Source organism: Stigmatopora argus, chromosome 6 (genome assembly GCF_051989625.1).
Source record: "Stigmatopora argus isolate UIUO_Sarg chromosome 6, RoL_Sarg_1.0, whole genome shotgun sequence".
NCBI lineage: Eukaryota > Metazoa > Chordata > Actinopteri > Syngnathiformes > Syngnathidae > Stigmatopora > Stigmatopora argus.
The window spans coordinates 16,766,793-16,779,982 of record NC_135392.1 but is presented as its reverse complement, the minus strand read 5'-3'; the positions used below and the strand labels follow the sequence as shown (position 1 = coordinate 16,779,982).

Genomic DNA, 13,190 nt, shown 5'->3' with positions numbered 1-13,190 from the left:
CCACAGACAAAGCAAAATAAGACATGATTTATCAATTATGTTGTGAGGACACGCATGTTTATTAACTATGAGAAGCAGTAAGAGGTGAGTGGCTGACATAGGAGTGAATATGAGTTAAGATTGGCCAGACACCGAGTGGCGACATCAAGTTATATCACACACTACATTTTAAGTAACCTACTTTCTTCCCAGGCCTGCATGGTAAATATCGGTGACACGTCGCTTGTTTCTTATTATTTTCTTTTAATGGAAAAGGAAAAAAAAACCTCAAACATCCAAAGCTGCACCCTAAACAAAGTTGAAAAAAAAGAACAAATGGGACTGTTTTTTTCTTTTAAAGAATGACCTCAATGGGCTAATAAAACATGGTAATACTTAAAATTAAGAGTTGACAGGACATATTTCACAGTTTAGTAAAGCCCCGCATCACTGGTTAGGGTGCAGCTATTCCCACTAGAAAGCAACAAAAGAACGTACAATTAAACAACATCAAGAAAAACAAAAACAAAATGTTCAGTTCGTTCTTGTTTAACTGCGTGCACGGTACACCGGTGAGCATGACTGGCTCTTGAATGGCCGGCAAAAACTGTCTTGCAGCAGATTTGGAACAGTGTCTTCAAGTTTTCACTAGTGCTTTTACAGTCAATCTAATATGATGGTCTAAACGCTGTCGTCCAAGGGCAAGGCCATTGTGCTTGAGCTAGCCGGTTTTGAGTGCTCAACATCCTGTTTGCCACACCTGTCAAAAAATGAGCCTATATGATTATGACAGGAATGCTTTAAATACAGATGACTGGGTGAGATCCCATGCAGTATTAAGAAAGGCGGCTCACCCAGAAGCTGCTCCATTTCCCGTTCGCTCATTTGACAGCTGGTCGTACTCCGACAGCAATTTCAATACATTAAGTGCAGCCTGTCGAGGTTAAGAACAGTAAATGAAAACTTTTTAGCAACAAAACTTTAAGCTGTTAGTTGCAAGTTACGTGTGAAAATGTAGTAATTTTTCTTTGATTTTTTTTAATGATGCCATTCACGAATGGTGACGAAAGAAAAACAACCATAAATTAAACTTACTGTAAAAAGTACAATGCAGTAAATTACAACAAAACAATTACAGTGAACTTCATTGATCATTGAATGAGTTTTACTCCTCCAATACTCTAAGACAAACAGAAAACATTATACAGGTCCAGCATGGCAAAATGTGTCTCACGCTTTGTGTTTTAGTGAAGACGTTAGGTTAACTGGTTATGCTCACAACTCTCCCTTACGAAGTTGAATATGAAAAAAAACTTGGACTTGTCCATCACCTGGACCTGCCTGAGAGGTTATCCTGCTAGAGGAACATAGCCAGCTAGAGCAGGGACATCTGGAAGTGTAAGTTTGAGTTGTAGGAGACCCCCTAGCACGGTTAGCCCTAAAAGACTGCAGCCTAAGTGGCTAAAGAATGAATGGGAGGAGTTTACACCGTCTGATAATCCTAGCGACCTTATTAAGACACAACATAGATTCAGCCTCTTAGTGAGTTCCATTGGGCCTCGGGCAACTTCCATAGTTCACAAATCTAGCCACATTAATGTGAATTCCAGGTGCAGAGCTCCCGCCATTGGCGCAAACGTTACCCTATAGAGCAGGAGTGCCCATTACCTAGATTGCGATCTATCGGTAGATAGCCAAGGAACTATTGGTAGATCCCAAAGGTACTATTGGTACAACAATAACATTTTGATATCTCCCCTCTGTCGGTTTCCTTAGCTAGGCTCTTGTGAATTTGGCATGTCCGCAGTAAGCTTTAGCATGAATCAAAAGTGGATTTTCACTTCCGTTCCCTAATGCTCCCATACATGTTGATAGAGTCTAATGCGAGGTATAGTAATACATAATTACTGAGCTTTGTCAGTGGCCTGTAAAAAAGGTAGATTGTGGAAGGTAAACTCCTTGAAAAGTAGATCTTGGAGCAAAAACGTTTGATTACCCCTGCTACAGACTAACTAATGTCTAACCAACTTTATCAATATCCCACTGTTAAGCATTAAACTTGGAATTTCCACTGTAAAAGTCCAAGCAAAGAAATGCAACGTATTGATTTCTCTACCTTATCATGACAGGATTCTATGTCTTTTCCCATTCCATGGCTGATGAGCGGTGGTTGAGAGGAGCAGTTAATCAGTGATACAAACTCATTCTTATTATTTTTAGGGAAATCTTTGTATTCCACCTGCAAGAAAATATTTTTTTCAACGTTCACACACAGCAAGAAATGGATCGAGTGACTAAACGCATTGAAGATGGCTACCTGCAGACCCTGTATAGACGCAAGGTAAGCGAGTTGCTCCGAGGACCTGGTGAGGGGACCGTGGGGTGTCTGGTTCAGGATATTTTTGTTCTTAAGAATAGCCTCAGCTGTCTGGGACGTGCCAGCGTACAGAAGCTCGTTGGCAATTATGGCAGTGACGTTGGCCTTGCCTGGGTTTGGCGTTGCTCGGCCGTAGTCCTTGACCTGTGGTCCTTGGCAGGCCCCGACCGCTTGAGCCACCTCAGGCACCATAGGCAGGATGCCTGCAGGCAGCTGCTGGTGGCTTAAATAAGGCAGGCGGAACTCATCCTCCTTGGAACCTGGAAGATAATATAGGGAGATGTTACAATTTTTTTTTAAAGAATGGGAGCAACAAATTGGACATTCCAAACGCTATCACTCACCGAGTGGTACCTCCTCCACTGAACCTGGCTCAAAGAATGTCACTTTGCGTCCATCACCAACTTTTTTCACTGGGGCCTAGGGATTTCACAATTGACATTGAGATTAAACATACAAACAGAGTTGTGCTTTTGCATTACCTAAAAAGGTCAAACAAATACCCTCTCTTCAGTTTTAAGTGCCGGTTTGTGGGGCTGAGGCTGAGGCACTTTATATCCAAGTATTTCCAACAATCTTTCTGCTGCATTCTTCTTCGCCACCTTTTTGCTAGGCCCCATGCCCTCCGCAGACTGTCCACAGACGCTGACCTGTCAGAAAGGCATTTATGTGGCATGCAGCAAAGTCTATCCCAACTTTATAAACAAAATACCATGGAAAGCCACAAATTATTTTGGGAGATAATGGCCTTACCAGTGACCTCATACAATGAGAATAATATGCTAGCCAGGTACTCAGCCCTAGTGTTAACATGGAATTCAGTCGTTTTGCTCATTAATGTTTTAAGTGGTGCAACGGTAGATATTTGGGAGAATGTAGTTTTTGTCATGGGGTTGATAGAGTAAGATTACATTTGACAGTGTTTCTTATTCACTATTTGAAAGACAAATAGATTGCAAGAAACTGGACCGGATTCATGCAGAACACGCATGTGCAAGAGAACTCAAAATGGAAATAATGCTGACTTGAAGTTGATTGTTTCCAAGAAATTTAGACTGAGTCATCACCAAACGACAACATCAACAAAGTTGAAGACTTCCATTGAATGGACCAATGAACATTTACTGAAAGATATGCTACTCGCTTGGCAGCACCTTCAAAACTAATTTTTAACGACAAAATATTTGGGAAAAAAACTTAAGACACTATATATTATTTCTGTCTGCGTAAAAAAAATTGGGGAAGGCTTTAAAAGAAGCTAATGTAACAAGGCAGAGGGGTTGATGTTTGGACTAACCTGCATGACGAACTCACGGCGCCGCGGCAGTCCTCTCTCCATCACCAGGGTATATTCTGGTTCTTTCTCCTTCTTAGCCTGTTGAATCTGGGCCAGGCGGCTGATGGGGTTCATTCCCTGGCCATATTCGGGGCTGGTCTGCAGCTGTGTGCAACATGTGCAATTCTGACTTGAAGGAATTTCAGTTCACATTTCTTTTTTAGCTTTAAGGATGTTGTCAGTATGACTTAATGGATGTAATACAGGCATAAAATAACGGCATTCCGAGGACAGCATGAAAAAGGCATTGTAGGGAAATTTTTCACATTAACCACTGAAAAAGCCTTTTGGATTAAAGATGGAAATGCCTTCAACTAAAATAAAAACCCTGTTTCCTCAAATAAATTTGGTCCGTTGAACACTTAGTGCCATTAGCTATCAGAGATATCCAATGTAGGGACTCATCATTCTGCAGTGAAATCAAACTTTGTCTTAACTGGGTGACCACGCAGCGAATTTACACTCGTTTAACCGCTGAAGGCTCCCCAGGTTCAAATGAATTTGACGTCTTTAATGGCCCCCAATGCGTTAAATGACCAAATATATAAATTTTTTCCACAAATGGTATTGGATAGCACATTAACTTAAAACAACAGAGTGGCTCAGGACTGCTTGTCACTTGCCGCTTTCGTTCTCGTGTTAAAATCTTGTCAAGAATCAGTGTGCTCTAGTTACTTTATTCTGTTACACTTGGTTTGTGCACTTAAACATGAGGGCATTCAGCCTAGAGTCATACGTGTCGCTGCCTATTTCATTCCGTCATTTCAAATTTACTTTTAATTTAGTCCACAGAATGAATGAAGACAGGGAGATTTCAAAAGCAGAGAAAGTTTACCGTGAGTGCCAGTCTGTATATCTGACAGATTAACACTCACATTAGCTGCTAAAGTCTAAATGCTTTTTCTGTCAAATTTCCTGACATTGACCTCCTTTCCTTTGCCGTCTTTTTCAAGTAAAATCCGCATGGGAAATTTGTGTATGAAATGACTACACGACTGGAAACACGCAAGCACAACAGAGCAGCAGCCAACCTACAGCAACAGGGGAATGACCAAATACATAACATTCTCCTATATTTCTCGAACAAATTCTGTGTATGTACTATTTACTTCTTAAGTTGAAATTTGCATGTAAAACATTTCAATCATGATAGCCTGGAGAACTATGGGTATAACTAGCGTCATTGGGGGAAGATATGAAATACCCACATTTGATTTGAGGAGAGAGAAAAAACGAAGAAAAAAAAACGTTCTGTCATGTAAAAATGTCCGCTTACAGGACTTTTTTTTTAAACTTTTGGAAACATTGTTCTTTTATTGATGTTTTTCCCTACACGATTACACATTCCTGCTTTAATTGTCCAGAAATTATTTTAACATCAGAAGTAATGGCACTGGGTCATGTACTAGGGCTGCTAATTGCGGCAGTGCTGTGTGCTACTTAAAGGGATTGAACAATGTCTTTTAAAAAAAATCCTCCTCTAATAAAGAGGCTAGTTCATAAAAACTGGCAATGGTTATACAAAGATAAGTGGCATGTTTGGACGACAGCAGCTCTCCCCTGCAGCCCAAAATCTAGCTTTGTGAACCTAGTCAAAGAGAAATGAGGTTTGAGGAAGAGTATGGAAAGAGAGGTTGCTAGTGAAAAAAATGGTTACCATAGTCACACCTGAGTTTAAATCACACTGACCAAAGAATGCACAATAAAAGGGACAATATTTATGTATAAGTCGCACTGGAATAATTGCATTTTTTCCCCCAAGAACAAAAAATATGTTATATTAATAGTAAAATAGTGAAGAACTGGCAAAATAGGCACCTGTTAATGTAATATAGATTAACTGTTTTTTGGATCACTATTGCCTAAGAAAAAAATACAATAGAAAAAAGCTGTTGGGACGTCAGAGTGGGGGAAAAAATTAAGTCGCTCCTTATGAGAAGGAATATATGACTATAAATAAACAGTGATTTGCCTCATGAATAAAATGCGCTATAGAACATAGCACTAATGATAAGAGTAAAACTAAATGAGCGTGATAATACAACTTTTACAATTGCTTTCCTCATAAGAGCTCAATAGACCATTAAAGTCGATATACCACTTTTATAGTTGATAGTAAAAGGGACAATATTTATGTATAAGTCGCACTGGAGTAATTGCATTTTTTTTCTCTCTCAAGAACAAAAATTGTCATATTAATAGTAAAATAGTGAAGAACTGGCAAAATAGGCACCTGTTAAATGTAATATATATTAACTGTTTTTGGATCAATATCGCCTAAGAAAAAAATACAACAGAAAAAAGCTGTTGGGACGTCAGAGTAGGGAAAAAAATTAAGTCGCATGCCCAGCCGATCTAAGAATAAAACTGATTATGATCAGTTTGTGTACTATAAAATGACAATTGGCAGAAGTTTTTGGACTGTGGTCTTAAATGGCTACTCCTAATGAGAAGGAATACGACTATAAATAAACAGTGATTTGCCTCATGAACACAATGCGCTATAGAACCTAGCACTAATGATAAAAAGTAAAACTAAATGAGCATGATAATACAACTTTAATATACGATATAGTAACGTTTTGTCATTATTGCAATTGCTTTCTTCATAAGAGATCAATAGCCCATTAAAGTGGATATACCACTTTTATAGTTGATGGATAACACCAAGGTTGACAAGCTGATTCCAGAGGGGGCCGCAGTGGGTTCTGGTTTTCATACCAACCAATCGATAGGACACTTAAACCCATCGGATGTCTCAAGTGTAATAAGTTGAAAATAGTCAGACACTGCTTATTTCAGCAGAAATCTTATTGGTTAAGATTGTTGTGCCAGTTGGAATGAAAACATTAAACCACTACAGCCCTGTGTGGAATCAGGTATGACAGATGTGCACTTGACAAACAATATTGTGTCAATTCAAAAATTGAGAGACAGGGGTAAGCTGTCACCAATGTTCCAACTAAATTGCGCACTACTCGTGTTCTCCGTGCACAGCAAACATATGCAGCGCACAAAATACTTTCACGGCATGAGTAAATGTTAACGACATTGATTGGCTGCATTAGTTACACGTTATGCGCAGGTTCTTTTGTTTTGCAGGTTAGCATATAGCTAACGGCTAGGTAGAGTTGACGCCAAGCCTTTATCATGGCGAAATGAGCCAAAGTAAAAAAAGAAATGTGGTTCTTTTAAGATGGAATGGCTGTCGGGGTAAGTGCAAATAGAAGAAAAAGCGGTGAAATTGGGTGAGAAAGGTCTCCTCTGCAAAACATGCAGCGAAGCTAAAGTTATAAGCGAGTTTTCCGATGGAAAAATATTGACTATAAATAGAAGCTTGACTATACAGTGACACATTCAGCAGAAGTCATTTGAATGAGAAGGACAGACGTGAAAAATAAGGTAAAATTTAAGTCAGATTTGTGCATATTCTAGTGTCATTTATTAAGATGTTTTATTCATTGATATTAATCATTACATTTTATTATGACTAGATCATTTATGGGTAGTAGACATGCACCTGCTTATGAGAGGTGTCATAGTGGTGTGTGCCCATAGCGAGCACTGATGTTGCTCGCACTGGTCCTCAGTGTGCTCAGGGAGGTTGTCTGTATGACCAGACATGAAAAATTAGAGGGAGCATTGGCTGTCACTATCGAATAAAATTTCATCAAATGATAGAAATTTAAAAATTCATATTATAGTACATCGCATTCGTGATATAAAATGCCCCTTACCGTGATTGACAATATATACTCTATCGCACACTACTGCGTAACTGGTTCCCATTTTATCAGTACCTTGATGATGGATTTGGTTTTCTTCTTGATACGTGGCAGTGTCTTCTCCACGCTGGGTATGTGAGGTAAACTCTTCAAATCACTGAGCACAGCAGCAGCTGCCAACTTCTTGGCAATCTTTTTACTCTTACCCTCTCCCTCTCCGGTAAACTGTCCAACTACAACACGCACCACAAAGCTCTTAATGTGTGGTGGGCCATCTTCTTTTAACACCTGAATAATGCATTGTTGACAATTGGGAAGCGTTCGAACAATATGTTGGTAATCCACATTCAATTACAAATATAATACCTCAAAATTTACAGGTAGGCTGCGCTTCAATGCCATCTCAAACACTTGACTGATTTCTGACTTGTTAAGATTCTCTTCCTCGGGCTCTTTATTCACCTGTAAGGAGTGAACGCAATTAAAACTGATTGATACTTTGTCAACAATACAATGCTGAGTGCATGCTTCCCACCTCTGGCATTTCCTGCAATATGGGCTCTTTGAGTAGCACTCTTATGGCCTTTGTGGCGACATCTTGTTTAGCAAGGTGCCGTGTTCGTCCCCTACCTACAAAGCGCTGGCCTCCAATGAACAGTTCCATGTGGTATAACATTGGTCCCATAGGAGAAAATGGGTAATAGTAACTGGAGAGAGAAATAAAAAATGAAAGTAAAATAAAAAAGACAGCTTAATGACATTTAAAAAAGGCAAAAGACCGGCTAAACTTACTGTTGCATAGAGCGCTGATAGGGCCCCGGGATACGGACACCATAATTCATGTTTGGTGGTCTCATTGGGTATTGGTCGAAGGGTTTGTATATGGGCTTTTTATTCAGTTTTGAGCATAATGCATTTAACTCCATTATTTGAATCATACCGTCTACAGAGAAAAAAAAAGAGCACACGAAAAAAAAATCTATCAAACTTGACTTCCAGTATACACTACAAGCAAGAGCAGAAATTGATGAATTTCCCATCAGAGGAGTGCGAAGTGCCCACCTGGGTTCTTGCCTGTGTTGCGTGATGTCCTAATGGTGGGCTTAGGAAGTACAGTCTCAGCCAAGGCAGATGTGGCAGCAGAATGCTGGGCCTTCTTGATGCTGGTTCCCTCGGCATCCCAGTGCTGATCTCCCAGTGTGAGCCGTACTGAGAAAATCTGACAGGGGCAAGCAGAATCATAACAAACTTTAGATCAATGCAATACTTAAGAAATTAAGCTCATTGGTGAAAGTTTCTCCCCAACATACTTTGCAGTGAGCTGGTCCTTGCTCACTCAGTAGCTTATACTCAGGTTGGAGCTTGTTGAAACGGGCTAACTCATTCACCAAACACATGGGGGTCTTCTCTTTAGGGTTTGCCATGTTGGTTACTGAAAAAAGAAAAATAGGTCATTGTAATAATGTGAAGCCTTTGAAGTCGAATGTCACTGAAATCATACCAATTCTAATTTTAACTATAATTTGATTTGCTTTTTTAGGTTTTGAGAATACATTCGTACCTCTACTTACGAATGCCTCTAGATACGAAATTTCCAGGTTACGAAAGTGTTTTATATGCAAATGAGTGCCTCGAAATACTAAAAAGATCCAAGTTAGGAAAACCCCCGAAAAGTAAATGATTTCCTTATCCGTTATTTTACTTTGAAATTGTCGCGGATGCATTGATTCTCAATGTAGAATCTCGCTGAGCTCTCATTGGCTGTCTCACAACAACCACTATCCATGTTTTAAGATTCTCTCTTATGTACTTTTGACTGTCATTCGTCATCACAGAGTTCTGATGATGTTTTTTTATTTAGTTTTTCCAAGTGCATAAAGCAGCTGTTTCTCTTTTCATGTCTTCCAAGAAAATTACCAGTGGGAATAAAAAGAAGTGGTCAGAGAGGAGGACAATGACGAGTTGGTCGAGCGGCATAAAAATGAACTCTCTAGAGTTAATGGAACACTCGGCAATCCAGGAGGAATATAACAAGAAAGCGGACGAGGAGGAAGCAGTGAGCATTCCAGCAGTAAAAATCAAAGAAATGCTGGAGAAATTTCACGAACTTTGTTGAAGCCATTAAAAATTTAAAAACATATTTTTCACTTCCTTTGGAAAATAAAAATGTAATCTTTGAACAAGGCCAAAATAATTACAGTACACTTTGTATTAGATTTTGAAATCTGCGCCAATAGCAACTATTGTTGACTTCATATATTAGCTTAAATGAAAACGTTCTGAGCAAACAATGTGCAAAACAACCTGTGACAGTAGAGTAAGGAGTGGCTGAGCCGGCAGGAAGAGCGGAGCTCCTAATGGGCTGACTTGCGCTCTCCGAAGGCAACGTGCTTGCGGCGCAGGGGATACTAAAGCCTGGCTGTGGCTGTCCCAGCTGCAGTGGAGCGGGGTCAGCAGACATGGGACCGGCCGGACACTGGAACTGAAGCTGAGACATCCTTGCTTTTCTAACTTTGTTGGGGCTGGCTTCGATAGGAAACTGTTGATTGAAAGGAATAAGATCACCTCTAAGACAAAAAAAGAGAATCACTAGACACTGACAACAGTGATTTTAAAATGCAATACAAGGTAATAAGTATGATTAAAAATCATAAACCATGTTATAAAAATTCTCATTACAAGATTTTGTTTGAATTAGGTTACGTTTCAGGAATACATTCTAAGAATTGTGAGATAGGAACAATTTCATTTTCCTTCACCTGTAAAATATTGCAATCACGGAGACAGTGAGCGAGAATTTCCGAAGACAAGGTTCCTATCTGTCACTTGCATGGCAAGTACTTTCGCAACTTACCAAAACATTTTGACCTGGGATATTTGCTTCCCAGTCACAAATATCTTACCGAGGTCACATTGCATGGCCTGAAATATGCATGCTGTTTTTTTTCATTCATTCATTTTCTGAACCGCTTTATCATCATTAGGGTCATTGGGGGTGCTGGAGCCTATCCCAGCTGACTCCAGGCCAGAGGCGGCGGACACCCTGAATCGGTGGCCAGCCGATCGCAGGGCACAAGAAGACGGACAACCATGCACACTCATACCTAGGGGCAGGCAATTTAGAGTGTCCAATCAGCCTACCATGCATGTTTTTGGAATGTGGGACAAAACTGGAGTACCTGGAGGAAACCCACGCAGGCCCAGGGAGAACATGCAAACTCCACACAGGTGGACCGACCTGGATTTGGACCCAGGACCCCACAGCTGTGAGGCCAACGCGCTAACCACTCATCCGCCAAAAATTGTTTTTTTTTCCTTCCCTCCACATTTAGGTCCCTGTTGTTTTTTGTTTTTAAATGAGTATACAAACTTTAGCAAAATTCATTGAAACTGATTAACAGGGCTAGAGGCAGAACATTTAACAAAATTGAGCTGACTTTTCAAACCTTTAAAGTTCAGAAATGATTTTCAAGCACTGCCACTTGGTTTTGGCAGGGATGTGCAAATCTGTCCACAATGGCCAAAGTGGCTCCTGAACCAATCCAGTACAGACAAGGTCCAGGTCTGTCCATCTGTGTGGAGTTTGCACGTTCTCCCCGGGTCTGCGTGGGTTTTCTCCGGGTACTCCGGTTTCCTCCCACATCCCAAAGAGATGCATGGTAGCCTGATTGGACACTCTAAATTGCCCCTAGGTATGAGTGTGAGCGTGAATGGTTGTCCGTCTCCTCGTGCCCTGCGATTGGCTGGCCACCAATTCAGGGTGGCTTAGAGGTCAGCTGGGATAGGCTCCAGCTCCCCCACAACCCTAGTGAAGATAAAGCGGTCAGAATATGAGATGAGATAATTCATATCCGGTAAAACAGCCTTATAATGGTCTACTGTGCCATTCCGGCCCAATGTGTAGCAAACAATTTTTTAAAGAAATGCATAGACGTTTGTGTTTTCCTTGGCCCCAAATCTAATTATGTTTAGGAAAGGAATAAGAATGAATGGAGTTCAATTTATTTTTTGTTTTGGACAAGCTCGGGCTTTTCACTCTTGGTGCTGTATAAACGGGACAAAAACGAAATGACCAAAAAAAAATACAACTACAGACGGCGAGCCAGCCAAAACGTTTCGATATTCCTTTTAATTCGGTTGCATTTAAAAACTCGTCTTTGTAAATATGAAGGCACTCAGGATAAATATTGCCAGTACATGTCGAAATTAATAATCTAGTCCAAATAGACAACGTCTGCGCGACCTAGTCTCATCAGCGCAGGTAACCACTTCAGAACCTATTGTATATTATAGAGGTTTATGTCAAATTATAAAATGCTTAGATTGTGTCAACGCAAAGAACCGCTAAACGAAAGGATGCCGCAGATTGTATATTTTTTGCCGGAACGAGGAAATGAAATCGTTTTCTTTTTTCCTCTGTATCACCGGACAGCCGAAGAAAATTTTAGCTTTGCTACATTAGCCTCGGAAAAAGTCTGGACAATACAGCGCCTCACCTTTCGTCCACGGGTAAGGTTTGACGTTGCTCAATAGGACGCACTGTTTCGGTGCTATTAAAGTTTTAATCTGACCACTCTCCAGTTTATTTCTTAATTTTCTTTTGCACCAAATTGTGGGGGGTGAAGATGGCCATTGGGAGACAGGGCAAACACTAAAGAGAATGGCCTGAGCTTGTCTGCTTCAGGACGTGACGTCACGCCAGGAAATACTAGGAAAATAAATCGCAAGGACTTCCAAAATAATGGACACACGCAAGGCTCAAACCGAGGAAAAAGCACCACACTCCTTGATAAAACAAAAATAAATATAAAGCAACTGATTAATTATTGTATGAGTAGCTTCCTATTTTTTACGGAATTGTCATTCCATCATCACATTTTTTCATGATATGGCACAATTCGGATACTAGATATCAGGACAGTAATGGTGAAGATAAAATTGTAAATATATTTAGGCTTTACCTCCTCATATCTCATTTTCTGAACCCCTTTATCCTCACTAGGGTGGCAGGTGCTGGAGCCTATCCCAGCTGACTTTGGGCCAGAGGCGGGGGACACACTGAATTGGTGGCCAGCCAATCACAGGGCACAAGGAGACAAATGATTCACACTCACACTCATACTTATGGGCAATTCAGTGTCCAATCAGCCTACTATGCATTTCTTTTGAATGTGTGAGGAAACCAGAGTACCCAGAGAAAACCCATGCAGGCACAGGGAGAACATTATAATTGAAAAATTGCAATAAAAGCATTCAATTCAATTCAAACATGCAAAGTCCACACAGGTGGACTGACCTGGATTTGAACCCAGGTTCCCCACTGTGAGGCCAAGGCAGTAACCACTCATCAGCCGGGCTGCCGCTTTACCTACTATACTGAAAAAATAAAACTTCCAAAAGTTAGGTTAATCTTAAGTACGTATTGCTTGCAAGAAGTGTTTTCTTAACTTAAACACACTTAGAGAGCCTATGGAGCACACTCTTGTGTGGACTTTATACATTTACTTATACTTAAGTCAAATTTAAAAATAAATGAAATCAATTAAAATCTGCTCATTGAAATTTTTAAATTCAAAGTTGTGGATTGGCAGTAACTCAAATGTGCAAAATTTTCCATGAAAAACAAAATTGCAAATGCAAGTTGAAATACTCAAAGTTGACTTGAAATTTCAAGTTCTCTCTAGTTTTATTTATTAAAAGTGCAAGAGCTTTACCTGCAGATTTCTCTGCCAATGAGGCAGAAATCAATGATCGTTTTTATACCAATTGATTT

At 40.1% G+C, this 13,190-nt stretch overlaps 1 protein-coding gene across 1 annotated transcript; it reads right to left on the bottom strand.

The window, feature by feature from the left end:
• Positions 1 to 223: 223 nt before the first annotated feature.
• On the bottom strand, positions 224 to 12,103 carry stau1 (staufen double-stranded RNA binding protein 1). Its single transcript, XM_077603376.1, has 15 exons — positions 11,914 to 12,103; positions 9,722 to 9,956; positions 8,728 to 8,849; positions 8,480 to 8,636; positions 8,210 to 8,360; positions 7,953 to 8,124; positions 7,784 to 7,879; positions 7,493 to 7,705; positions 3,654 to 3,797; positions 2,860 to 3,006; positions 2,701 to 2,776; positions 2,297 to 2,616; positions 2,096 to 2,218; positions 834 to 913; positions 224 to 739 (listed from the first exon to the last, which is right to left on the bottom strand). Exons 2-15 carry the CDS (start codon positions 9,912 to 9,914, stop codon positions 661 to 663), a joined length of 2,073 nt encoding a protein of 690 aa, XP_077459502.1. The 5' UTR covers positions 9,915 to 9,956; positions 11,914 to 12,103; the 3' UTR covers positions 224 to 660.
• Between the last annotated feature and the right edge of the window lie 1,087 nt (positions 12,104 to 13,190).